At 42.3% G+C, this 23,407-nt stretch overlaps 1 protein-coding gene across 14 annotated transcripts in view; it reads right to left on the reverse strand.

Moving 5' to 3' along the window:
• Positions 1 to 1,478: 1,478 nt before the first annotated feature.
• LOC108403398 (uncharacterized) overlaps positions 1,479 to 23,407 on the reverse strand; it is a 67,559-nt gene continuing 45,630 nt past the window's right edge. For 11 of the 14 annotated variants that reach the window (XM_073218795.1, XM_073218794.1, XM_073218793.1 and 8 more), the window contains one exon: positions 1,479 to 3,359. In XM_073218795.1, coding sequence (XP_073074896.1) covers positions 2,086 to 3,117 — 1,032 coding nt within the window. In that variant the 5' untranslated portion in view covers positions 3,118 to 3,359 and the 3' untranslated portion in view covers positions 1,479 to 2,085. Of the gene's footprint in view, positions 3,360 to 6,238; positions 6,348 to 23,407 lie in introns of all 14 variants that reach the window. The other 3 variants (XM_073218787.1, XM_037015026.2, XM_073218796.1) reach the window with 1 other exon arrangement.

A 23,407-nucleotide genomic window follows, 5' to 3' on the forward strand; every position in this document is an offset into this window, starting at 1 on the left:
TCCACTAATAAGTCTACCCTAAAAAAGTCAGTTCTAGGGTTAAGGCTAGAGTTAGGGTTAGTGCTATACTGAGGCTTAGAGTTGGGGTTACAATTAGCTTTGTGGTTAATGTTATAGTTAAATTCAGCTTAAGATGAGGGGTAGATTTTGGCTGTGGATGTAGATTCATGTTAGAGTTGGTGTTATACTTAGGATTAGGGTTGGGGGATAGTTAGGGGTAAGGCTACAGTTTAGGTCACAGTTAAGGTCAGAGTCTGGTTTGATTCCCAGACACAAAGGACACAGAGAGGTATTCCTGAAACTTCCACTTTATGTCTTAAAGGACAATAGGCCTTTCCCATTTTTACCAGCTGCCCAGGGCCTAATAAAGCACTGTTGAGAAAGTGCCTTCATTTTATAGTATTCCAAGATTAAGCACACCTTCACAGCTTTTCATAGTTTATCAGAGTGTTTTTCAAAACTCTCTGATCCTGAAAAGGCAAGGCACACTTCCAGTGGCAATGTTAACACCCTAAGGATCAACTTGTAGGCCATATTCAGTGTGTTCTGCCTCTTGCCACATGCCCAACCGCCTATACAAACACTGACACCATTAGAGAAAAAAGCCATGATCTGGAAGCCACTGGAATTTACCCAAAAACTATGTTTTCAAATAAACACTATATGCTTTTGAAGCACTAGTCATCTGTCAAGCACCATAAACAGAAAACCCAAACTATTTTTAATAAAATCATGCTTCCAGATTGTTAGATGTCACTCACATTTCCATTTCCAGCCTGGATCCCCTTCTCAAACTACAAACTTGGATTTCCAATGAATGAATGATGTCCCCACATGCACTTGAAGTTCAGGAAGTCCCACAGCGAGCCCAGTGTCTCCCCGACTCTCATCCAACTCACCTGCGTCTTCTTTTCCTTTAATGGCGGCACCATTTACCAGGCACTCCAAACAAAACAGGAAACTTCACTCAACTTTCCTCACCTCCCACTGTCCCATCCTATCGCAAAAATTCTATCAAATCTCTTTTGTGCCTCCCACCCTGTCCTCGGATAGACACTTATCACCTCTTGCCTAAATCATTGCAACAGTCTCTTAAATAACCTTCAAATAATTTTCCAACTTTCAAGCTCTTCCTTGTCCAATCTGTTCCCCAACATTGTCACTAAAATGGGAGATCTTTGTCATGTCCCCGATCAGCTGGAAATCTTTCCTAGATTCCATTCTAGAGCCCTTCTATGAAACCTTTCTCATTCCTCTTTCCCTAGAATGTTCATCCTCCTTTGCATCCTGCTGTACCTTGCAAGTCTATGATTGCACTTACCACACTTCATCACACTTGTCTCCCTGGAACACATGGCAGGCTTCTGGAAGCCAGAACTGTCTCACCCATCCCCGCACCGCCAGGGCACTGGAGAGCACCTGTCACACAGTGAGTGCCCACCAAATTCTGCTGAAAGAAAATCACTCATGGGATTAAGTAACTCTCACAGATCCTCTTTATACATGAGTAAGTCCAGTCCAAAATAAAACTTATGCTGTGTAAGGTTTCTTTAAAAAGCACACCCTGCATCTCAACAGGAAGTTACAGATTAATAAACAGCTGACAGAACAAACTGAGTAGATTCCAGTGAATCACCCTCAGCAGTTCAGTTGCTGTTGAACAGAGGCAGAGAGAGCAGAGAGGAGGCGAACCACCACTCTTCACTGGTGGAAGACTTTGCAAGATGCTCAAAAGCTCTGGGGATCAGGGCATACATAGCATGGTGGTGAACTATGGCACCACTTACACTGTGGTGAACAGTCAGGCCCAGAAAAAAGCGATAACAGAAATGAATTTGGGAGGCTCTGTGAGCACAGAGACTGAACTAATGCGATTTGTGGCCACCGAGTGTCCAGCACACCCCACCTCGTCCTCATGTGTACCACAGAGCCTCTGGGTGGTGTATTCTCAGATGTTTAGTTACTATTCATGAGAATACAACCTATATAGACAGCACATGGCTCTCTGTAACTATTGTCTGTCTGTGCTGTCAGAGAACTAAGGCTGGTAGGGCTGGTTTCACAATTTTAAAACCAAGGAACCTGCTACCCATGTGCCTTAGGGAACTGACGGCCTAGACGCAGCCCTGCGCACGGACTCTGGGTACTAGATCCAGTTCTACCACCTAAAGCTGGAAAAATGCTAAACCACAGCACCTTGCATGGTAGAGCCTGTTGAGAGTCCCGAGGACAGCGTTCACTTGGGAAGGCGGACATGGTGGAGGGAGCAGAGGGGGTGGCTGCTGGGAGACGAGGTACAGGGGTGGGGGCCAGACCCACCAGAACAGAGCTCTGGTGCGCCAGCTCCGTGGCCACCACACCTGAAGGCTCAAGAGCCGATCTGCAGGTGCAAGCCTTCCTTGGGTTTGCCCTGCTGCCCTCCATGCTTCCAACTCGGGACCAAACAGGAAGAGCCAGCACACCTCCCCACACCCAGGACCTTGCCTCGTTTCGGTCCCACGGCCTGCAGTGAGGGTCTGCCTGGGGCCCCGTTTGCCGCCGGGAAACTTTCCTCCTCCCCGCCGGCCTCTGAGCCTGTGTCCAGGTGAGGCAGTGGCTGGCTCCGAGGACAGCAAGCTCCGAGCGAATACCCTGCTGGCCCCCATCGGCTTTCCACCCCGGTTCTTCGGGGCAACCGGAGAGCCAGCCGCTGCGGCGGGAGTAGGACCGACGGGGCGGGGGCACTGGGCTCTCGCCAGGGCACTCCCGAGTTCCGTGCGTGCTCAGCGGCGCAGGCAGAGGGCCAGGGCGGGCCCGTGGGCCGCGGGAGCGGGAAGGGACACCAGGGCCCCCGCGCGGGGCGGGCCCGGGCCGGGCCGCTCTGCAGGCTGTGTGCCGGGACCCCGCCGCAGAGCCCCGTCCGCGCAGCCGGTCCCGGAGCCGGGGCGGGGCGCGGCGGGGCCCTCCGAGCCCGAGGACGGCCGGCACAGCCCCCGAGGGCAGTGGCCAAGCTGCCGAAAACGCGCGGTCGGCGACCACACCCCGCTGCCTATGGCCGAGCGGGCACTTGCAGGGAACCCCAGGCAAACGGGTGCCCGTAGGGACTGAGAGGCCAGCAGATGCGGCGGACTGGGGCATCTCCAGGGCCAAGGGGCACCTAGAGCCCCACAGCCCGGGCGGCGGTGTGGTTGCTCGTGGCGGTGCGCACCCTCTCCGTGACAAACTTCGGGTACGCTTCTGCAACTGGGGGCACAGGTGACTTCAGCTGGTACTGCAGTTGGTAGGGGAGACACCGTTCAGGTTTCCATTGTCCGTGGGACAGTGTTGTAGCGGCTGTCTCTGGAAGCCTTCATTTGCAGTGTCTCTTTCCTTGGCTTATTCTGTAAAGAAAATAGTAACAGCTAATAACTTGGTGAGTCATTTGGATGCATGAGAAGCTATCGGGAACGCAGCCATCACTTGCTCAGATAAAACAAGGACGTTGATGATTAGCAGCATGGTACGCCGGCTCACGTCTGGAGACAGAACGGAACCTCCACACTTCAGTCCCTTCCAGACCCATTTGGAATGCCTTTGAATACATACTGTGTATTGTTAATTGTTCTTATTCCCACGGTTCATTTAGATGCCCGTGCTCCACCACAACAGACTGGCAATAAAATAAAACATGCTTTGTGAGGACATCTGCATTTAAAAATAGGTGGTGAGAAAAAGCCAGAAGGAAACAGTACAGTATAAAATAGTTTTTACAGAAAGTCCATACCTTCAACTCAGGAAATCCATGGCTACTGTCTTAAAGCTGCCTGATGGGGGGTTTCAGTTGTTCACCAAGGGACCCAGAACACTACTAACGACTGGTGTCACATCCTGGATGAAGAGGGAATACCTATGGAGCTGGCAAAAGCAAGTGCAGATGTTTCCCAAAGGCTTAGGTTCCTATGCCTGACATTTGGAAATTCTCCAGATACCGAGCCAACCTGACCGGCCAGCCTGCTGAGATACTAAAGCTCCCTGGAGCCTTTCCTGGTGGGCCCACGCCGAAGCGTCCTGTAGCGGCTCTGACAAACTCCCACCAACGGGCGGCTTAAAACAACAAATCCTTGCTCTCACAGTTCTGAAGGCCGGTTAGAGGCCCAAGGTCAGGGCCACGCTTTCTCTGAGGCTCCAAGGAAGAACTGTCCTTGCCTCTTCTGGCAACTCTTGGTGTGCTTAGCTTGCGGCCCCTCATCCACTCTCTGCCTCATCTTCCCCTATGTGTCTGTGTCCGTGCTTCCCTCTTCTGATAAGGACTAGTTGCTGGACTAGGGCCCACCTTATATAGTATGACCCCATCTTAGTTACAACTGCAAAGACCATATTTCCAAATAAGGTCATCTTCACATGTACTGGAGTGAGGCCTGAACATACCTCTTTGGGAGGCACAATTTAACCCACATGCTTGAGGTACCCAAAAGAAGTAAATGCCAGCATGCCAGGATCACTTGTGTGTATGATTACTGGTGATAACTTCCATACTGTGAGAGCCATTTGTTGCCTTGAAATGTAGCACCAAAAGGCCCCTGAGGGTTGTCTATGTTTAGAGGAAACAGATTTCAATGAACTCATACATAATAATAAAAATAGAGAAAAAAAAAGGCTCATTAATAGGGCTTGGCCATAACGCCGTGTACTTGCAAGATCTAGTCCTACTGATAATACAACCTAGTAAAAGGTAAAACAAGAGTGATGTTTTGGGACAGAGGCAAACGGTAACAGTCACTGAGAGTGATGCTAGTAATGATGGATGGCCCGGTGTTAAAGGCAGCCCATGGGGGACTTACAATGGTACTAACAGGAACAGATGAAGGTAAAAAAAAGCCTCCAACATTCTTACCAATGACCACCTCAAGAGCACTGTCAACGCAGGGGATGGGGTAGGCATGCTCGCGAGGGCATCTCCAGATGCCTTCAGTTTCAGCTGACTGTCCATGTGGCTTCCATAGGAGCATGTGTTGTCCAAGATTCTCCTCTTACCGCTGCATTTCTCTGGGTGGGTCTCATAATGGATGTTTTTGCTATCCTTGTGCTGGCAACTGAAAAGCCAGTCAAGCCCCTTTCCTCAGCAAACCTTATCAAATGGGAATCTCTCTTGTCCATTTCAGTTATAAAATTGATGATTTTACAGTCACTTTTAGTCTTACGTGGGTGATATCCTTTCTGACAGTATAAGAAACACTACCCCATATGCTCTTTCTACTTGTTATACAATGGTATTTAATACTTCCATGATGTCACTTTTTAATGAAATCTCCAGGAAGCTTTGTGGCAAAATAAATATATATAAGAGATTTTTTAATAACAGTATCTTTTACCTAACTGCCAGGGGCCCATTTGTTGAACAATTTTGCATTGTGCCATATGGGAGACAGGTGTTCAACTGTACAAATTTTAGTCCAGACTTGGTTACAGTGCATTTTCCTAGGAGTAGAGGTGTTAATGTGGGTTGTTCTAAACTACCATTTCAAATGGCTTTGTGGAGCCTGTTATAACACTTTCACTGGAGGAAAGAAGTAAGCTGTGAAGAGTCAGGATTAAAGTAACAAGCAAAGATCCATTGTGGGTTCTGCACCCAAGCAGAATCACAGGCCAGAACAGAATGCAGGGCATTTAATCCTTCCTTCATTCACTGTCCTCATCAGGTCATCCAGTATAAGGAAAGGGAATCTTTCAGAATTTCCCCAAATTCCATCTTAAATACCATATCTATCCTAATAACAAAATGCATTTTTAATTTTTTTCTAAAAATTTACATTTTATTTTTATAATAAACGTGATTTGAGTATCTTCACTGCTCCATTGTAAAGCTGTTGAGAGTGAAGGAAACATGTTATATTTTAGACTGAGAGGTAATATGGGAATTATTTATAACCAAAATGTGGACGAGAGAAAATATCCTATTTTATTTCCTTTGATCTTTTTTTTTAGAGGTCCAAGAGCAAAATTATTAATAAATTAATAACATGCTGTTAATAAAAATCAGCTACATTATAGAAGATAAAGGCATATTTAGAAGGCAAAGTATGTTCTTTGAAACTACTAATTTTTTGTTATATACTGCAGGTAAATAATACATGTTATAAGAAGACAGGCAACATGAGTGCTTTCTAAAAATACAGGCAGCTGTGGTCTAATATCATAGACTTTGAAGTAATTTGTTCTTTAAGTACAGTTGCTCTTTATAGTTACTAAAAAGAAAAGTAGAAAAACTCAAAATGCCAACCTTTTCTCTCTTTATTATCTGGCCCAAGTTACCACCGAACTGCCCTCTCACTGGGCCTGAGACATGACCAGGGCCCCGTGAGGAACCAAGCACAGGAGTAAGAGGATTACTGAAAAAAAGTAAGATAAATAATTGACTTTTGCCTGTGCGATAACTGTAATCATTGAAATGTGCCTCATTTTTCCCTTTAGACACCCTTGCCTGAGTTAACTTTAAGATTTTGGCTGGAGAGTTTCATGTTTTCATTTGCCACCAAACCCCAGCAACGTTGCTCTTCATTACCCACCACTAGAGAACAACTGAATCCCTGCCCTCCTTTATTTCTGCTCAGTTGTTCCACATACTGAACTTGAAATGATCCCCAGAGACAGGGCACACCGCCTGGGCACAGGGGTCAGGGAATGGGACCCTTTCACTCTGTTCCTCTCCTTATTATCTATGTAGGTTCTCTCAGTAAGTCAGGCACTTGAAAACCCCAGTGTGGACAAAACGAGTGTCACAGGGAGCAGAACCATGCTTCTTGTTTTCAGGCGACTTCTGTGAGAAGCAAACTTTGCAGAGCATGGATACGCTTGATAAAGGCTTAGGTTACAGATCAAAGAACCCAGGGAACTCCTGGGCCTATGGATGGCGGCCTCCTGTGTGCCAGAGAACCCAGTGAGAATTCAGGTGGCAAAAAATAGAATAAGCTTCATATTCTACTTGGGACTTTGTAAAACTTATAATTTTACTAATAGATACTGCTTTTTCCTAAAAAGGACAGAGGATCTTCCTGTGATGGCTGTGATTTGTGTTCTTGGACAACTAGTGACAGGAACCACCTAAGCAAGCCTAGTAATTGGAGGAACCCAAACCAAAGCCTCCTAAGAAAAAGTGGGCATATTGATTGTACCTATGGCAGTGTTAACTTTAAACACGGCAAAGAGAAATTTTATTTAAGTAATAAAAAATGAATTTATTTGGGAATAGCACAGTAATTGCAATTCAGATCAAGCAAACTATGGTGAACCTTAGGAAATCCAGAGAGACAAAGGGAAGATCAGCTTTTATGAGGTTTTAGGAGGAAATCGGAGAGGTTTGAGATGGTGGGAGTTTCTCACTGGCTGCAGGCGGTGGCTGTTACAGGGCAGGGCTCTTCCTGCCTTTCCTCAAAGGCGGAAGACAAATTCCTTTATGAAAAGTACCCTCTTGTTGAAATAACTCTTTTTCTCCTTTCCGCTGGTTATGCAGGCTGCAGGGAGGGGCACGTGCAGGAGGGCGCCCCCTGCAGGGCTTCCCGGCTCCATTTGAAATGAGGGTTCCTTTATTTTCACAAAATCATGGAAACATCTCTTATCTGGATTATTTGAATGCCTTCATAATAGTGGATTTTCAAAAAAATTAATTTGCTGGTTTCTGTAATTAATACATTTAAAATAATCACTGATTTAAAACAATCAGTGTGGGGAAAAAAAGATGGTGGCATGAGAAGAATGGCAGAAGTCTCCTCCCAAAACCACACATATTTTGAAAATACAGCAAGTACAATTATTCCTAAAAGGGTGACCAGAAGTAAGAGTGCACCAACCTGTGTACATCTGGGAGAAGTGAACATCTCAGGGAAAGGGTAAAGTACAAAGCCGTGACCCAGCAGGACCAAGCACTCTCCCCACCCCAGCTCACCAGCAGGAGGAAAAGAATCAGAGCAGGGAGGGAGAGGAAGCACAGAACTGTTAACTACCCAGCCCTAGAAATCTACCCCAGGAGCACAGACACACATAGCGTGGTGCTCTGGAGATGAGAGGGGCTGAAAGGCAAAGTCTGAGACTAAGACTGCGAACAGGTTCCCACAAGCAGCTGCCCTGGCACAAAAGAAAAGCAAGCACTTTAAGGGACCTCTCAACAGTCAGAGGGCTGCTAAAGGGGCAAGGATTTAGGAAAAGGACAAAATCAGCTGGGCACATTCAGCCTAGCAGGTTGGGAACTTTCAGGAGCTTCAGATGCTCCATCCCCCTGGTTGGCAATGCAGACCCGAGGTCCCTCACAAGCTATGCAGGCTGCCACTCCTTCCTCCCCACCATACCTGCTTACAAACCTGCCAGAAGGCAGTCCCACCTACAGCAACTACACAGCTTAATGCACAGGCTTCTCGCTGCGTGTGGTTAACCAGCTCAGACACCAGAGACAGGCACCATGACTGGGAAGCATGAAAGGGCTTTGCCCTTCCTGCAAACAACTATGCCACTAGGCTGCAAGCCCCTCCATCACCCTAGGCCATCCCAAGAGCCAACCGCCCAGTGCAGCTTAGGGGATTAACACAGAGGCTACTCCTGGCATGCAGCTAACCAGCTCAGACACCAGGGACGGACATGGCGACAGGGAAGCACGAAAGGGTTTTGTCCTTGTGGCAGACACATGCACTGCTCGCCTGCAACCCCCCGCCATTGCCCTAAGCCATCCCGAGGGCTGCCCTGCCCATGGCAGCTTAGGGGATCACTGAAAGGCTGCTCCCTATGCACGGTTAACCAGCACAGACAGTGGAGACAGACATGGTGACTGGGAAGCAAAAAAGGGCTTTGTCCTTGCAGCAGATGCCTGCACCGCTCCTGGCTATGCCCCTACCATCCCCCTAGGCCATCCTGAGGGCTGTCCCGCCCACAGCAGCTTAGGGGATCAACCCAGAGGCTGATCCCTGGGCACAGTTAACTGGCACAGACAGCGGAGACAGGCACAGTGCCAGGAATCAAGAAAGGACTTTGTCCTCCCAGATGACACCCATGCCACTTGCTTGCGACCCCTCCCATCACTCCAGGGCAATGAAAAGGCAGGAGAACTTTGTTTAATCCATAATTCCTCAAACACCAGAAAGAGGGCTCAGTGAGACTGAAATAATCAATCTTCCTGAAAAACAATTCGAAATAAAAGTCACAAGCATGCTAATGGAGCTACAGAAAAATATTCAAGAGCTAAGGGATGAATTCAGGAGGGAGATGACTGAAATGAAACAAACAATGGAGGGATTTTAAAGCAGATTAGATGATGTAGAGGAGACAGTAAATGGAATAGAAATTAGAGAACAGGAATACAGAGAAGCTGAGGCAGAGGGAGAAAAAAGGACCTCTAGGAATGAAAGAATATTGAGAGAACTCGGTGACCAATCCAAACAGAACAATATATGCATTATAGGGGCACCAGAAGAAGAGAGAATAAAAGGGATAGAAAGTGTCTTTGAAGAAATAATTGCTGAAAAACTCCCCAATCTGGGCAAGATCTCCCAACATAAGGGACCCAAGGAGGACAACACCAAGACATATAATAATTAAAATGGCAAAGATAAAGGACAAGGACAGAGTATTAAAAGTAGCCAGAGAAAGGAAAAAGGTCACCTACAAAGGAAAACCCATTAGGCTATCATTAGACTTCTCAACAGAAACCCTACAGGCCAGAAGAGAATGGCACCATATACTTAATGCAATGAAACAGAAGGGCCTTGAACCAAGAATACTGTATCCAGCAAGATTATCATTTAAATTTGAAGGACGGATTAAACAATTCCCAAATAAGCAAAAGTTGAGGGAATTTACCTCCCACAAACTGTCTCTACAGGATATTTTAAAGGGACTGCTCTAGACGAAAGTGCACCTATGACTAAATAGCTATCACCAGAGAAAATAAAACCACAGCAAACAAAGTAGACCAATTAAATACTAACCAAATGCTAAATTAAATCAGTTACCCACAAAGTCAGTCAAGGGATACATAAAGAGTACAGAACATGACACCTAACATATAAAGAGTGGAGGAGGAAGAAAAAGAAGGGGGGGAAGAAAAGAATCTTCAGATTGTGTTTAAAATAGCACAATAAGTGAGTTAAGGTAGACTGCTAGATAGTAAAGAACCTGCCCTTGAACTTTTGGTAACCATGAATCTAAAGCCTGCAATGGCAATAAGTACATATTTATCAATAATCACCTAAATGTAAATGGACTGAATGCAACAATCAAAAGACATAGAATTACAGAATGGATAAAAAAGCAAGACACATCTATATGCTGCCTACAATAGACTCACTTCAAACCCAACATACACAGACTAAAAGTGAAGGGATGGAAAAAGATATTTCATGCAAACAAGAGGGAGAAAAAAGCAGGAGTTGCAATACTTGCATCAAATAAAATAAGACTTCAAAACAAAGAAAGTAACAAGAGACAAAGAAGAACAGTACATAATGATGAAGGGGTCAGTTCAAAAAGAAGATATAACCATTATAAATATCTATGCACTTGACATAGCATCCAAATATGTACAACAAATATTAACAGAATTAAAGGGGGAAATAGAATGCAATGAATTCATTTTAGGAAACTCCAACACACCACTTACTCCAAAGGACAGATCCACCAGACAGAAAATAAGTAAGGACACAGAGGCACTGAACAACACTAGAACAGATGGATCTAAGAGACATCTACCAAACACTCCACCCCAAAGCAGGAGTATACAGATTCTTCTCAAGTGCACATGGAACATTTTCCAGAATAGACCACATACTAGGTCACAAAAAGAGCCTCAGAAAATTCAAAAAGATTGAAATTGTACCGAACCAATTTCTCATATCGCAAAGGTATGAAAATAGAAATAAATTGTACAAATAAAACATAAAGGCTCACAAACACATGGAGGCTTAAGAACATGCTCCTAAATAACCAATGGATCAATAACAAAATTAAAACAGAGATCAAGCAATATATGAAGACAAATGAAAACAACAGCTCAATGCCCCAACTTCTGTGGGATGCAGCAAAGGCAGGTCTAAAAGGAAAGTATATAGCAATTCAGACCTATTTAAAGAAGGAAGAACAATCCCAAATGAACGGTCTACATTCACAATTATTGAAACTCAAAAAAGAAGAACAAATAAGTTCCAAAAGTCAGTAGAAGGAGGGACATAATAAAGATCAGAGAAGAAATAAATAAAATTGAGAAGAATAAAATAGAAGGAATTAATGACACTTAGAGCTGGCTCTTTGAGAAAATAAACAAAATAGATAACCCCCTGGCCAGCCTTATAAAGAAAAAACGAGAATCTACACACATAAACAGAATCAGAAATGAGAAAGGAAAAATCACTATGGACACCACCAAAATACAAAGAATTATTAGAGAATACTATGAAAAATTATATGCTAAGAAACTGGATAATCTAGAAGAAATGGAAAACTTTCTATAAAAAATATAACCATCCAAGACTGACCCATGAAGAAACAGAAAATCTGAACAGACCAAATACCAGCAATGAAATTGAATCAGTAATCAAAAACTACCCAGGAACAAAAACCCCAGACCATGGCTTCACTGCTGAATTTTATCAGATATTTAGTTAGAGAAGACATAATACCCATTCTCCTTAAAGTTTTCTGAGAAATAGAAGAAGAGGGAATACTTCCAAACTTATTCTATGAAGCCAGCATCACTCTAATACCAAAGCCAGGAAAAGACACTACAAAAAAAGACAACTACAGACTAATATCCCCAAATAACATAGATGCAAAAATACTCAACAAAATATTAGCAAGGTGAATTCAAAAATACATCAAAAAGATCATGCACCATGATCAAGTAGGATTTATTCCAGGGATGTAAGGATGGTACAATATTAGAAAATCCATCAACATCATCTACCACATCAACAAAAAGGATAAAAACCACATGATCATAGATGCTGAAAAAACATTTGACAAAATTCAACACCCATTCATGCTAAACACTCTCAACAAAATGGGTATAGAGGGCAAGTACCTCAACATAATAAAGGCCATATATGACAAACCCACAGACAACATTATACTTAACAGCAAGAAGCTGAAAGCTTTTCCCCTAATATCAGAAACAAGACAAGGATGCCCACTCTCCCCACTTTTACTCAACATAGTACTGGAGGTGCTCGCCACAGCAATAAGACAACACAAAGAAATAAAAGGCATCCAGACTGGTAAGGAAGAAGGCAAACTGTCACTGTTTGCAGATGACATGATATTGTACATAACAAACCCTAAAGAATCTACTCCAAAACTACTAGAACTAATATTTGAATTCAGCAAAGTTGCAGGATACAAAATTAATACACAGAAATCTGTTGCACTCCTATACACTAACGATGAACTAGCAGAAAGAGAAATCAGGAAAACAATTCCACTCACAATTACATTAAAAAGAATAAAATACCTAGGAATAAACCTAACCAAGGAAGTGAAATACCTATGCCCTACTACAAGATACTCCCAAGAGAAATTAAAGAGGACACTAATAAGTGGAAATTCACCCCATGCTCTTGGGTAGGAAGAATTAATATTGTCAAAAAGGCCATCCTGCCTAAACAATCTAAAGATTCGATGCAATCCCTATCAAAATACCAAAAGCATTCTTCAATGAACTGGAACAAATACTTCTAAAATTCATATGGAACCACAAGACCCTGAATAGTCAAAGCAATCCTGAGAAGGAAAAAAGAAAGCAGGGTGGAATCTCGCTCCCCAACTTCAAACTCTACTACAAAGCACAGTAATCAAGACAATTTGGTACTGGCACAAGAACAGACTCATAAATCAATGGAATAAAATAGCCCAGATATAAACCCACACATATATGGTCAATTAATACATGATAAAGGAGCCATAGACATACAATGGGGAAATGACAGCCTCTTCAACACCTGGTGTTGGCAAAACTGGATCACTGTCTAACCCCACACAAAAGTAAACTCAAAATGGATCAAAGACCTGAATGTAAGTCATGAAACCATAAAACTCTTAGAAGAAAACATAGGCAAAACCCTCTTGAATATAAACATTAGAAACTTTTTCATGAACATATCTCCTCAGTCAAGGGAAACAAAAGGAAAAATGAACAAGTGGGACTATATAAAAAATGAAAAGCTTTTGTACAGCAAAGGACACTACCAGTAGTACAAAAAGGAATCCTAGAGTGTGGGAGAATATATTCATAAATGACATATCTGATAAGGGGTTGACATCCAAATTATATAAAGAACTCAGGTGCCTCAACAATCAAAAAGCAAACAACCCAATTAAAAAATGGGCAGAGGATCTGAACAGACACTTCTCCAAAGAAGAAATTCAGATGGCCAACAGGCACATGAGAAGATGCTCCACATCACTAGTCATCAGAGAAATTCAATTTAAAACCACAATGAGATATCAGCTCAGACCAGTTAGGATGGCCAACATCCAAAAGACAAACAACAACAAATGCTGGCAAGGATGTGGAGAAAGGGGAACCCTCCTACACTGCTGGTGAGAATGTAAATTAGTTCCACCATTGTGGAAAGCTGTATGGAAGTTCCTCAAAAAACTAGAAATAGAAATTTGACTCAGGAATTCCACTCCTAGGAATTTACTCTAAGAAAACCAGATCCCAGTTTCAAAAAGACATATGCACCCCAATGTTTATTGCAGCACTATTTACAATAGCCAAGAAATGGAAGCAACCTAAGTGTCCATCAGTAGATGAATGGATAAAGAATATATGGTACATATACACAATGGAATATTATTCAGCCATAAGAAGAAAACAAATCCTACCATTTGCAACAACATGGATGGAGCTAGAGGGTATTATGCTCAGTGAAATAAGCCAGGTGGAGAAGACAAGTATCAAATGATTTCACTCATCTGTGGAGTATAAGAACAAAGCAAAAACTGAAGGAACAAAATAGCAGCAGACTCACAAAACCCAAGGATGGACTAACAGTTATCAAAGGGAAAGGGACTGGGGAGGATGGGTGGGAAGGGAGGGATAAGGGGATTAAGGGGCATTATGATTAGCACACATAATATAGGGGGCACAGGGAAGGAAGTACAGAGAAGATGAGTACTGACTCTTTAGCATCTTACTGTGCTGATGGACCATGCCTGTAATGGGGTAAGTGGTGAGGACTTGATAATAGGGGGAATGTATTAACCACAATGCTGCTCATGTGAAACCTGAGCATAAGGTTGTATATCAATGATATCTTAATAAAAATAATAGAATAAAATAAACCAAATCTTAGCAAATTCAAGAAGATTCAAATCATACCAGTATATTATTTGATTATAATGAGAAGAAACCAATAAGAAGCAAAATGGAAAATTCACAATGCATGGAAATTAAATAACACTTTCCTGAACAATCGATGGATCAAAGAACAAATTAAACAGTACATTAAAAAGTTCTTGAGACAAATGAAAATTAAAACATATCACAGCAAAACTTGGGAGATGTGGCAAAAGCAGATCTAAGAGGGAAATTCATAGCAATTAATACCCCCAGTAAGAAGCTAGAAAGATCACAAATAAACAACCTAACTCTATACCTTATGGATCTAGAAAAAAGAACAAACAGCCCACAGTTAGCAGAAGGTAGGAAATAATAATGATTAGAGCAGAAACAAATGATATATAGCATAGGAAAATAATAGTAAAGATTAACCAAACTCAGAGTTGGTTCTTTGGAAAGATAAAATGCAGAATTTTTTTGCTAGGAAAAAGAAAGAGGACCCAAATCAACTAAACTACAAGTGAAAAAGGAGACATTACATCTGACACCACAGAAATGTTTTATCATAAATATTTAAAAATATTTATCACAAAAGGCTACTATGAACAACTATATGCCAACAAACTGGACAATCTAGAAGAAACAGAAAATATATAAGAAACATACAAACTACCAACATTGGATCAGGAAAAAATAGAAAGTCTGAGTAGATCAATTACTAATAAGGAGACTGAATCAGTAATCAAAAATCTCACAATGAAGAAAATCCCATGACCACATAGCTTCACTGGTAAATGTTACTAAACATTTAAAAAAGTAATAATGACAACACTTCTCAAATTTTTCTAAAAAAAATCAAAATGAGGGAATACTGCCAAACCCATTTTACAATACCAGCATCAACCTGATATCAAAGCTAGAAAAGCACACTACCAAAAATGAAAACTACAGACCAGTACCCTTGATGAATACAGACGTAGAAATTCTCAATAAAATACTAGCAAGCTGAATTTATCAGAACCTTAAAAGGATCATTGACCTGATCAAATGGGATTTATTCTTGGGATTCAAGGATGGTTTAATGTATGAAAATAGATCAATGTGATACATCATATTAACAGAAGTAAAGAGGAAACCATATGCTCATCTCAACAAATGCAAAAAAACCACATTTGACAAAGTTCAACATCTGTTCATGGTAAAAACATCTAACAAATTAGGTATAGAAGTAACATACCTCAATGTAATAAAGGCCATATATGATAAGCCCACAGCTAAGATCACACTCAATGGTGAAAGGTTCAAAACTTCCCATTTAAGGCCAAAAACAAGATAAGGGTGTCAACTCTCACTACTCCTATTCAACATACTACTGGAAGTTCTTGCCAGAGAAACCAGTCAAGAAAAAGGAAAAAAAGGCATCAGAATTGGAAAAGAAGTAAAATAGTCTCTATTTGCAGATAACATGACTTTATATATAGAAAATCCTAAAGACTCCACAAAAAAACTGTTGGAGGTAACCAATAAATTCAGTAAAGTAGCAGGAAACAAATTTAACATACAAAAATCAGTCTTTTTATATAAAAATGATAAATTATCAAGATGGCGGCGTGAGCAGAGCAGTGGAAATCTCCTCCCAAAAACACATAGAGCTATGAAAATATAACAAAGAAAAATCTTCCTAAAATAGAGCCCACAGGACACAGGACAACATCCAGACCACATCCACACCTGCAAGAACCCAGCGCCTTGCAAAGGGGGTAAGATACAAGCCCCGGCCCGGTGGAACCTGAGCGCCCCTCCCCCCGGCTTCCGGCGGGTGGAAAGAAACCGCAGCGGTTTTTTTTTTTTTTTTTGGCGAGTGCTTTTTGGAAGCCTTAAAGGGAGAGGGACCCCATTGCTAGGGAGGCAGGGTGGCGGGACTGGTGAGTGGGTGCCTGGGACCGGCACTTGAGGACGGAGGAAATCGCACATTTTTCCCCTTTATTTTTTCTCTTTTGGTGAGTGCTTTTTGGAAGCATTAAAGGGACAGGGACCCCAGTGCAAGGGAGACAGGGCGGCGGGACTAGTGAGCGGGTGCCTGGGACTGGCGCCTGAGGACAAAGAATATCCCGCGTTTTTCCCTGCGGGACCGGTGGGCAGGTGCCTGAGACCGGCACTTGAGGACGGAGGAAATTGCATGTTTTTCCCTTTTTTTCCTCTTTTTGGCGAGTGCTTTATGGAAGCCTTAAAGGGACAGGGATCCCGGTGCTAGGGAGGCAGGGCGGTGGGACTGGTGAGAGGGTGCCTGGGACCGGTGCCTGAGGACAAAGAATATCCCGCGTTTTTCCCTGTGGGACCGGTGGGCGGGTGCCTGAGACCGGCACCTGAGGACGGAGGAAATTGCGCATTTTTCCCCTTTTTCTTTTCTTTCTCTTTTTGGTGAGTGCTTTTTGGAAGCCTTAAAGGGACAGGGACCCTGGTGCTAGGGAGGCAGGGCGGCGGGACTGGTGAGCGGGTGCCTGGGACCGGCGCCTGAGGACAAAGAATATCGCGCGTTTTTCCCTGAAGGACCAGTGGGCGGGTGATTTTTGGAAGCCTTGAAGGAACAGGGGCCCTGGTGCTAGGGAGGCAGGGCAGCAGGACCAGTGAGCGGGTGCCTGGGACCGGCGCCTGAGGACAAAAAACAAAAATCAAGTGTTTTTTCCTTTTTTTTTTTTTTCTGTTCCCTCTCTAATTGTTGCTGTTGTTGTTTTGGTTAGGAAAGTGCTTTTTGGAAGTCTTAAAGGGGCAGGACAGGTCACCTAGACCAGAGGCAGGGAATCTGGGGATCTCTGGGCACTCTAACCCCCTGGGCAGCAGGGAGCACAGAGGCCCCTTACAGAGATAAATAGCCTCCCAGCTGCTCCCACTCCAACGGGGCTCCACCATTTTGGAGGAGAAGCCCCAGCCAGGCCATGCCAACAGCAACAGCGGAGATAAACCCCATAGCAACTGGGCAGGAAGCAGAAGCCCTGTCTGCACACAGCTGCCCAGCACAAGCCACTAGAGGTCGCTATTCTCCCAGGAGAGGAAGGCCACAAACCAACAAGAAGAGAAGCTCTTTCAGCGGTAACTTGTACCAGCTCTGCACACTATCTCTATCACCATGAAAAGACAAAACTACAGGCAGACAAAGATCACAGAGACAACACCTGAGAAGGAGACAGACCTAACCAGTCCTCCTGAAAAAGAATTCAAAATAAAAATCATGAACATGCTGGCAGAGATGCAGAGAAAAATGCAAGAGCAATGGTATGAGATGCAGAGAAAAATGCAAGAGCAGTGGGATGAAGTCCGGAGGGAGATCACAGATGTCAGGAAGGAGATCACAGAAGTGAAACAATCCCTGGAAGGATTTATAAGCAGAATGGATAAGATGCAAGAGGCCATTGAAGGAATAGAAGCCAGAGAACAGGAACGTATAGAAGCTGACAGAGAGAGAGATAAAAGGATCTCCAGGAATGAAACAACACTAAGAGAACTATGTGACCAAGCCAAAAGGAATAATATTCGTATTATAGGGATACCAGAAGAAGAAGAAAGAGGAAAAGGGATAGAAAGTCTCTTTGAAGAAATAATTGCTGAAAACTTCCCCAAACTGGGGGAGGAAATAATTGAACAGTCCATGGAATTACACAGAACCCCCAACAGAAAGGATCCAAGGAGAACAACACCAAGACACATAGTAATTAAAATGGCAAGGATCAAGGACAAGGAAAGAGTTTTAAAGGCAGCTAGAGAGAAAAAGGTCACCTATAAAGGAAAACCCATCAGGCTAACATCAGACTTCTCAACAGAAACCCTACAGGCCAGAAGAGAATGGCATGATATACTTAATGCAATGAAACAGAAGGGCCTTGAACCAAGGATACTGTATCCAGCACGACTATCATTTAAATATGATGGCGGGATTAAACAATTCCCAGACAAGCAAAAGCTGAGGGAATTTGCTTCCCACAAACCACCTCTACAGGGCATCCTACAGGGACTTCTCTAAATGGGAAGACCCCTAAAAAGAGCACAGAACAAAACACACAACATATGAAGAATGGAGGAGGAGGAATAAGAAGGGAGAGAAGAAAAGAATCTCCAGACAGTGTATATAACAGCTCAATAAGCGAGCTAAGTTAGGCAGTAAGATACTAAAGAAGCTAACCTTGAACCTTTGGTAACCACGAATCTAAAGCCTGCAATGGCAATAAATACATATCTCTCAATAGTCACCCTAAATGTAAATGGACTTAATGCACCAATCAAAAGACACAGAGTAATAGAATGGATAAAAAAGAAAGACCCATCTATATGCTGCTTACAAGAAACTCACCTTAAACCCAAAGATAAGCATAGACTAAAAGTCAAGGGATGGAAAAACATATTTCAGGCAAACAACAGTGAGAAGAAAGCAGGGGTTGCAGTACTAATATCAGACAAAATAGACTTCAAAACAAAGAAAGTAACAAGAGATAAAGAAGGACACTACATAATGATAAAGGGCTCCGTCCAACAAGAGGATATAACCATTCTAAATATATATGCACCCAATACAGGAGCATCAACATATGTGAAGCAAATACTAACAGAACTAAAGAGGGAAATAGACTGCAATGCATTCATTTTAGGAGACTTCAACACACCACTCACCCCGAAGGATAGATCCACAGGGCAGAAAATAAGTAAGGACACAGAGGCACTGAACAACACCCTAGAATAGATGGACCTAATAGACATCCATAGAACTCTACATCCAAAAGCAACAGGATATACATTCTTCTCAAGTGCACATGGAACATTCTCCAGAATAGACCACATACTAGCTCACAAAAAGAGCCTTAGTAAACTCCAAAATATTGAAATTCTACCAACCAATTTTTCAGACCACAAAGGTATAAAAGTAGAAATAAATTCTACAAAGAAAACAAAAAGGCTCACAAACACATGGAGGCTTAACAACATGGTACTAAATAATCAACGGATCAATGAACAAATCAAAATAGAGATCAAGGAATATATAGAAACAAATGACAACAACAACACTAAGCCCCAACTTCTGTGGGATGCAGCAAAACCAGTCTTAAGAGGAAAGTATATAGCAATCCAGGCACACTTGAAGAAGGAAGAACAATCCCAAATGAATAGTCTAACATCACAATTATCAAAACTGGAAAAAGAAGAACAAATGAGGCCTAAAGTCAGCAGAAGGAGGGACATAATAAAGATCAGAGAAGAAATAAACAAAATTTAGAAGAATAAAACAATAGCAAAAATCAACGAAACCAAGAGCTGGTTCTTTGAGAAAATAAACAAAATAGATAAGCCTCAAGCCAAACTTATTAAGAGAAAAAGAGAATCAACACAAATCAACAGAATCAGAAATGAGAATGGAAAAATCACGACAGACTCCACAGAAATACAAAGAATTATTAAAGACTACTATGAAAACCTATATGCCAACAAGCTGGAAAACGTAGAAGAAATGGACAACTTCCTAGAAAAATACAACCTCCCAAGACTGACCAAGGAAGAAACACAAAAGTTAAACAAACCAATTACGAGCAAAGAAATTGAAACGGTAATCAAAAAACTACCTAAGAACAAAACCCCGGGGCCAGACAGATTTACCTCGGAATTTTATCAGACACACAGAGAAGACATAATACCCATTCTCCTTAAAGTGTTCCACAAAATAGAAGAAGAGGGAATACTCCCAAACTCATTCTATGAAGCCAACATCACCCTAATACCAAAACCAGGTAAAGACCTCACCAAAAAAGAAAATTACAGACCAATATCCCTGATGAATGTAGATGCAAAAATACTCAATAAAATATTAGCAAACAGAATTCAACAGTATATCAAAAGGATCATACACCATGACCAAGTGGGATTCATCCCAGGGATGCAAGGATGGTACAACATTCGAAAATCCATCAACATCATCCACCACATCAACACAAAGAAAGACAAAAACCACATGATCATCTCCATAGATGCTGAAAAAGCATTTGACAAAATTCAACATCCATTCATGATAAAAACCCTCAGCAAAATGGGAATAGAGGGCAAGTACCTCAACATAATAAAGGCCATATATGATAAACCCACAGCCAGCATTACACTGAACAGCGAGAAGCTGAAAGCATTTCCTCTGAGATCGGGAACCAGACAGGGATGCCCACTCTCCCCACTGTTATTTAACATAGTACTGGAGGTCCTAGCCACGGCAATCAGACAAAACAAAGAAATACAAGGAATCCAGATTGTTAAAGAAGAAGTTAAACTGTCACTATTTGCAGATGATATGATACTGTACATAAAAAACCCTAAAGACTCCACTCCAAAACTACTAGAACTGATATCAGAATACAGCAAAGTTGCAGGATACAAAATTAACACACAGAAATCTGTAGCTTTCCTATACACTAACAGTGAATCAATAGAAAGAGAAATCAGGAAAACAATTCCATTCACCATTGCATCAAAAAGGATAAAATACCTAGGAATAAACCTAACCAAAGAAGTGAAAGACTTATACTCTGAAAACTATAAGTCACTCTTAAGAGAAATTAAAGGGGACACTAATAAATAGAAACTCATCCCATGCTCATGGCTAGGAAGAATTAATATCATCAAAATGGCCATCCTGCCCAAAGCAATATACAGATTTGATGCAATCCCTATCAAATTACCAGCAACATTCTTCAATGAATTGGAACAAATGATTCAAAAATTCATATGGAAACACCAAAGACCCCGAATAGCCAAAGCAATCCTGAAAAAGAAGAATAAAGTAGGGGCAATCTCACTCCCCAACTTCAAGCTCTACTACAAAGCCATAGTAATCAAGACAATTTGGTACTGGCACAAGAACAGAGCCACAGACCAGTGGAACAGATTAGAGACTCCAGACATTAACCCAAACATATATGGTCAATTAATATTTGATAAAGGAGCCATGGACATACAATGGCAAAATGACAGTCTCTTCAACAGATGGTGCTGGCAAAACTGGACAGCTACATGTAGGAGAATGAAACTGGACCATTGTCTAACCCCATATACAAAGGTAAACTCAAAATGGATCAAAGACCTAAATGTAAGTCATGAAACCATTAAACTCTTGGAAAAAAACATAGGCAAAAACCTCTTAGCCATAAACATGAGTGACCTATTCTTGAACATATCTCCCCGGGCAAGGAAAACAACAGCAAAAATGAGCAAGTGGGACTACATTAAGCTGAAAAGCTTCTGTACAGCGAAGGACACCATCAATAGAACAAAAAGGAACCCTACAGTATGGGAGAATATATTTGAAAATGACACATCCGATAAAGGCTTGACGTCCAGAATATATAAAGAGCTCACATGCCTCAACAAACAAAAAACAAATAACCCAATTAAAAAATGGGCAGAGGAACTGAACAGAGAGTTCTCTAAAAAAGAAATACAGATGGCCAACAGACACATGAAAAGATGCTCCACATCGCTAATTATCAGAGAAATGCAAATTAAAACTACAATGAGGTATCACCTCACACCAGTAAGGATAGCTGTCATCCAAAAGACAAACAACAACAAATGTTGGCGAGGCTGTGGAGAAAGGGGAACCCTCCTACACTGCTGGTGGGAATGTAAATTAGTTCAACCATTGTGGAAAGCAGTATGGAGGTTCATCAAAATGCTCAAAACAGACCTACCAGTTGACCCAGGAATTCCACTCCTAGGAATTTACCCTAAGAACGCAGCAATCAAGTTTGAGAAAGACAGATGCACCCCTATGTTTATCGCAGCACTATTTACAATAGCCAAGAATTGGAAGCAACCTAAATGTCCATCGGTAGATGAATGGATAAAGAAGATGTGGTACATATACACAATGGAATACTACTCAGCCATGAGAAGTGGAAAAATCCAACCATTTGCAGCAACATAGATGGACCTGGAGAGTATTACGCTCAGTGGAATAAGCCAAGCAGAGAAAGAGAAATACCAAATGATTTCACTCATCTGAGGAGTATAGGAACAAAGGAAAAACTGAAGGAACAAAACAGCAGCGGAATTACAGAACCCAAAAATGGACTAACAAGTACCAAAGGGAAAGGAACTGGGGAGGATGGGTGGGTAGGGAGGGATAAGGGGGAAGAAGAAGAAGGGGGGTATTAAGATTAGCATGCATGGGGGGGAGGGAGAAAGTGGAGGGTGGGCTGCACAACACAGAGAGGACAAGTAGTGACTTTACAACATTTTGCTAAGCTGATGGACAGTAACCGTAATGTGGTTGTTAGGGGGGACCTGATATAGGGGAGAGCATAGTAAACTTAGTATTCTTCATGTAGGTATAGATTAAAAATTTAAAAAAAAAAGGAAAGAAAGAAAGAAAGAAAAGGGGGATTACTCCTTGATAGGATAAAACCATTGGTAAATCAAAGATCAACGCATGCTTTAAATATCCTTAATGTTGATCACTTAAAGGGTGTCAGATGATCAGCTATGGAGGTACTCTTTTCTGATAATATTCCTTTCTCTTAATAATTAAAAAAAAAAAAAAGCAGTTACTGTGTGCTGACCTCCAATGAGTTCTGCACAGTGGTACAGAGGGCATGCCTAAGTGTGGGCAAAGGGTCTGTTTGTTTCTATGCAGAAGATCAAGGCCTAGCTTGGATACCCAGAAAATGAACTAAGATACAATATGAGGAGGAGCTTCTGGCATCAGCACTCTCTGGAGGACTTGTGCCAGGGGATGATCATCCGGACGATGCTGCGGTTGTGGCTGCATCCAGCCCACCGTCTCCTGGACTTGCCATTGGAATGAGGAGGGAGATGTCTAGGCTGGCATGTGCATACAGTGAGACAACGAATTTGACCGGATCTGTACTGTTGGAACTCAACCAGGAGTTGGGAGGGGTGCAAGGTGTAGCACTCCAAAATCTTATGACTATAGACTATCTACGGTTAAAAGAACATATGGGATGTGAACAGATCCCAGAAATGGGCTGCTTTAATTTGTCTGATTGTTCAAGTACAGTTGGACAATATCCATCATATCGTAGATAAATTTTCACAAATGCCTAGGGTGCCTAAATGGTTTTCTTGGCTTCACTGGAGATGGATGGT

The sequence above is a fragment of the Manis javanica genome, chromosome 12 (genome assembly GCF_040802235.1).
Source record: "Manis javanica isolate MJ-LG chromosome 12, MJ_LKY, whole genome shotgun sequence".
Classification (NCBI taxonomy): Eukaryota; Metazoa; Chordata; class Mammalia; order Pholidota; family Manidae; genus Manis; species Manis javanica.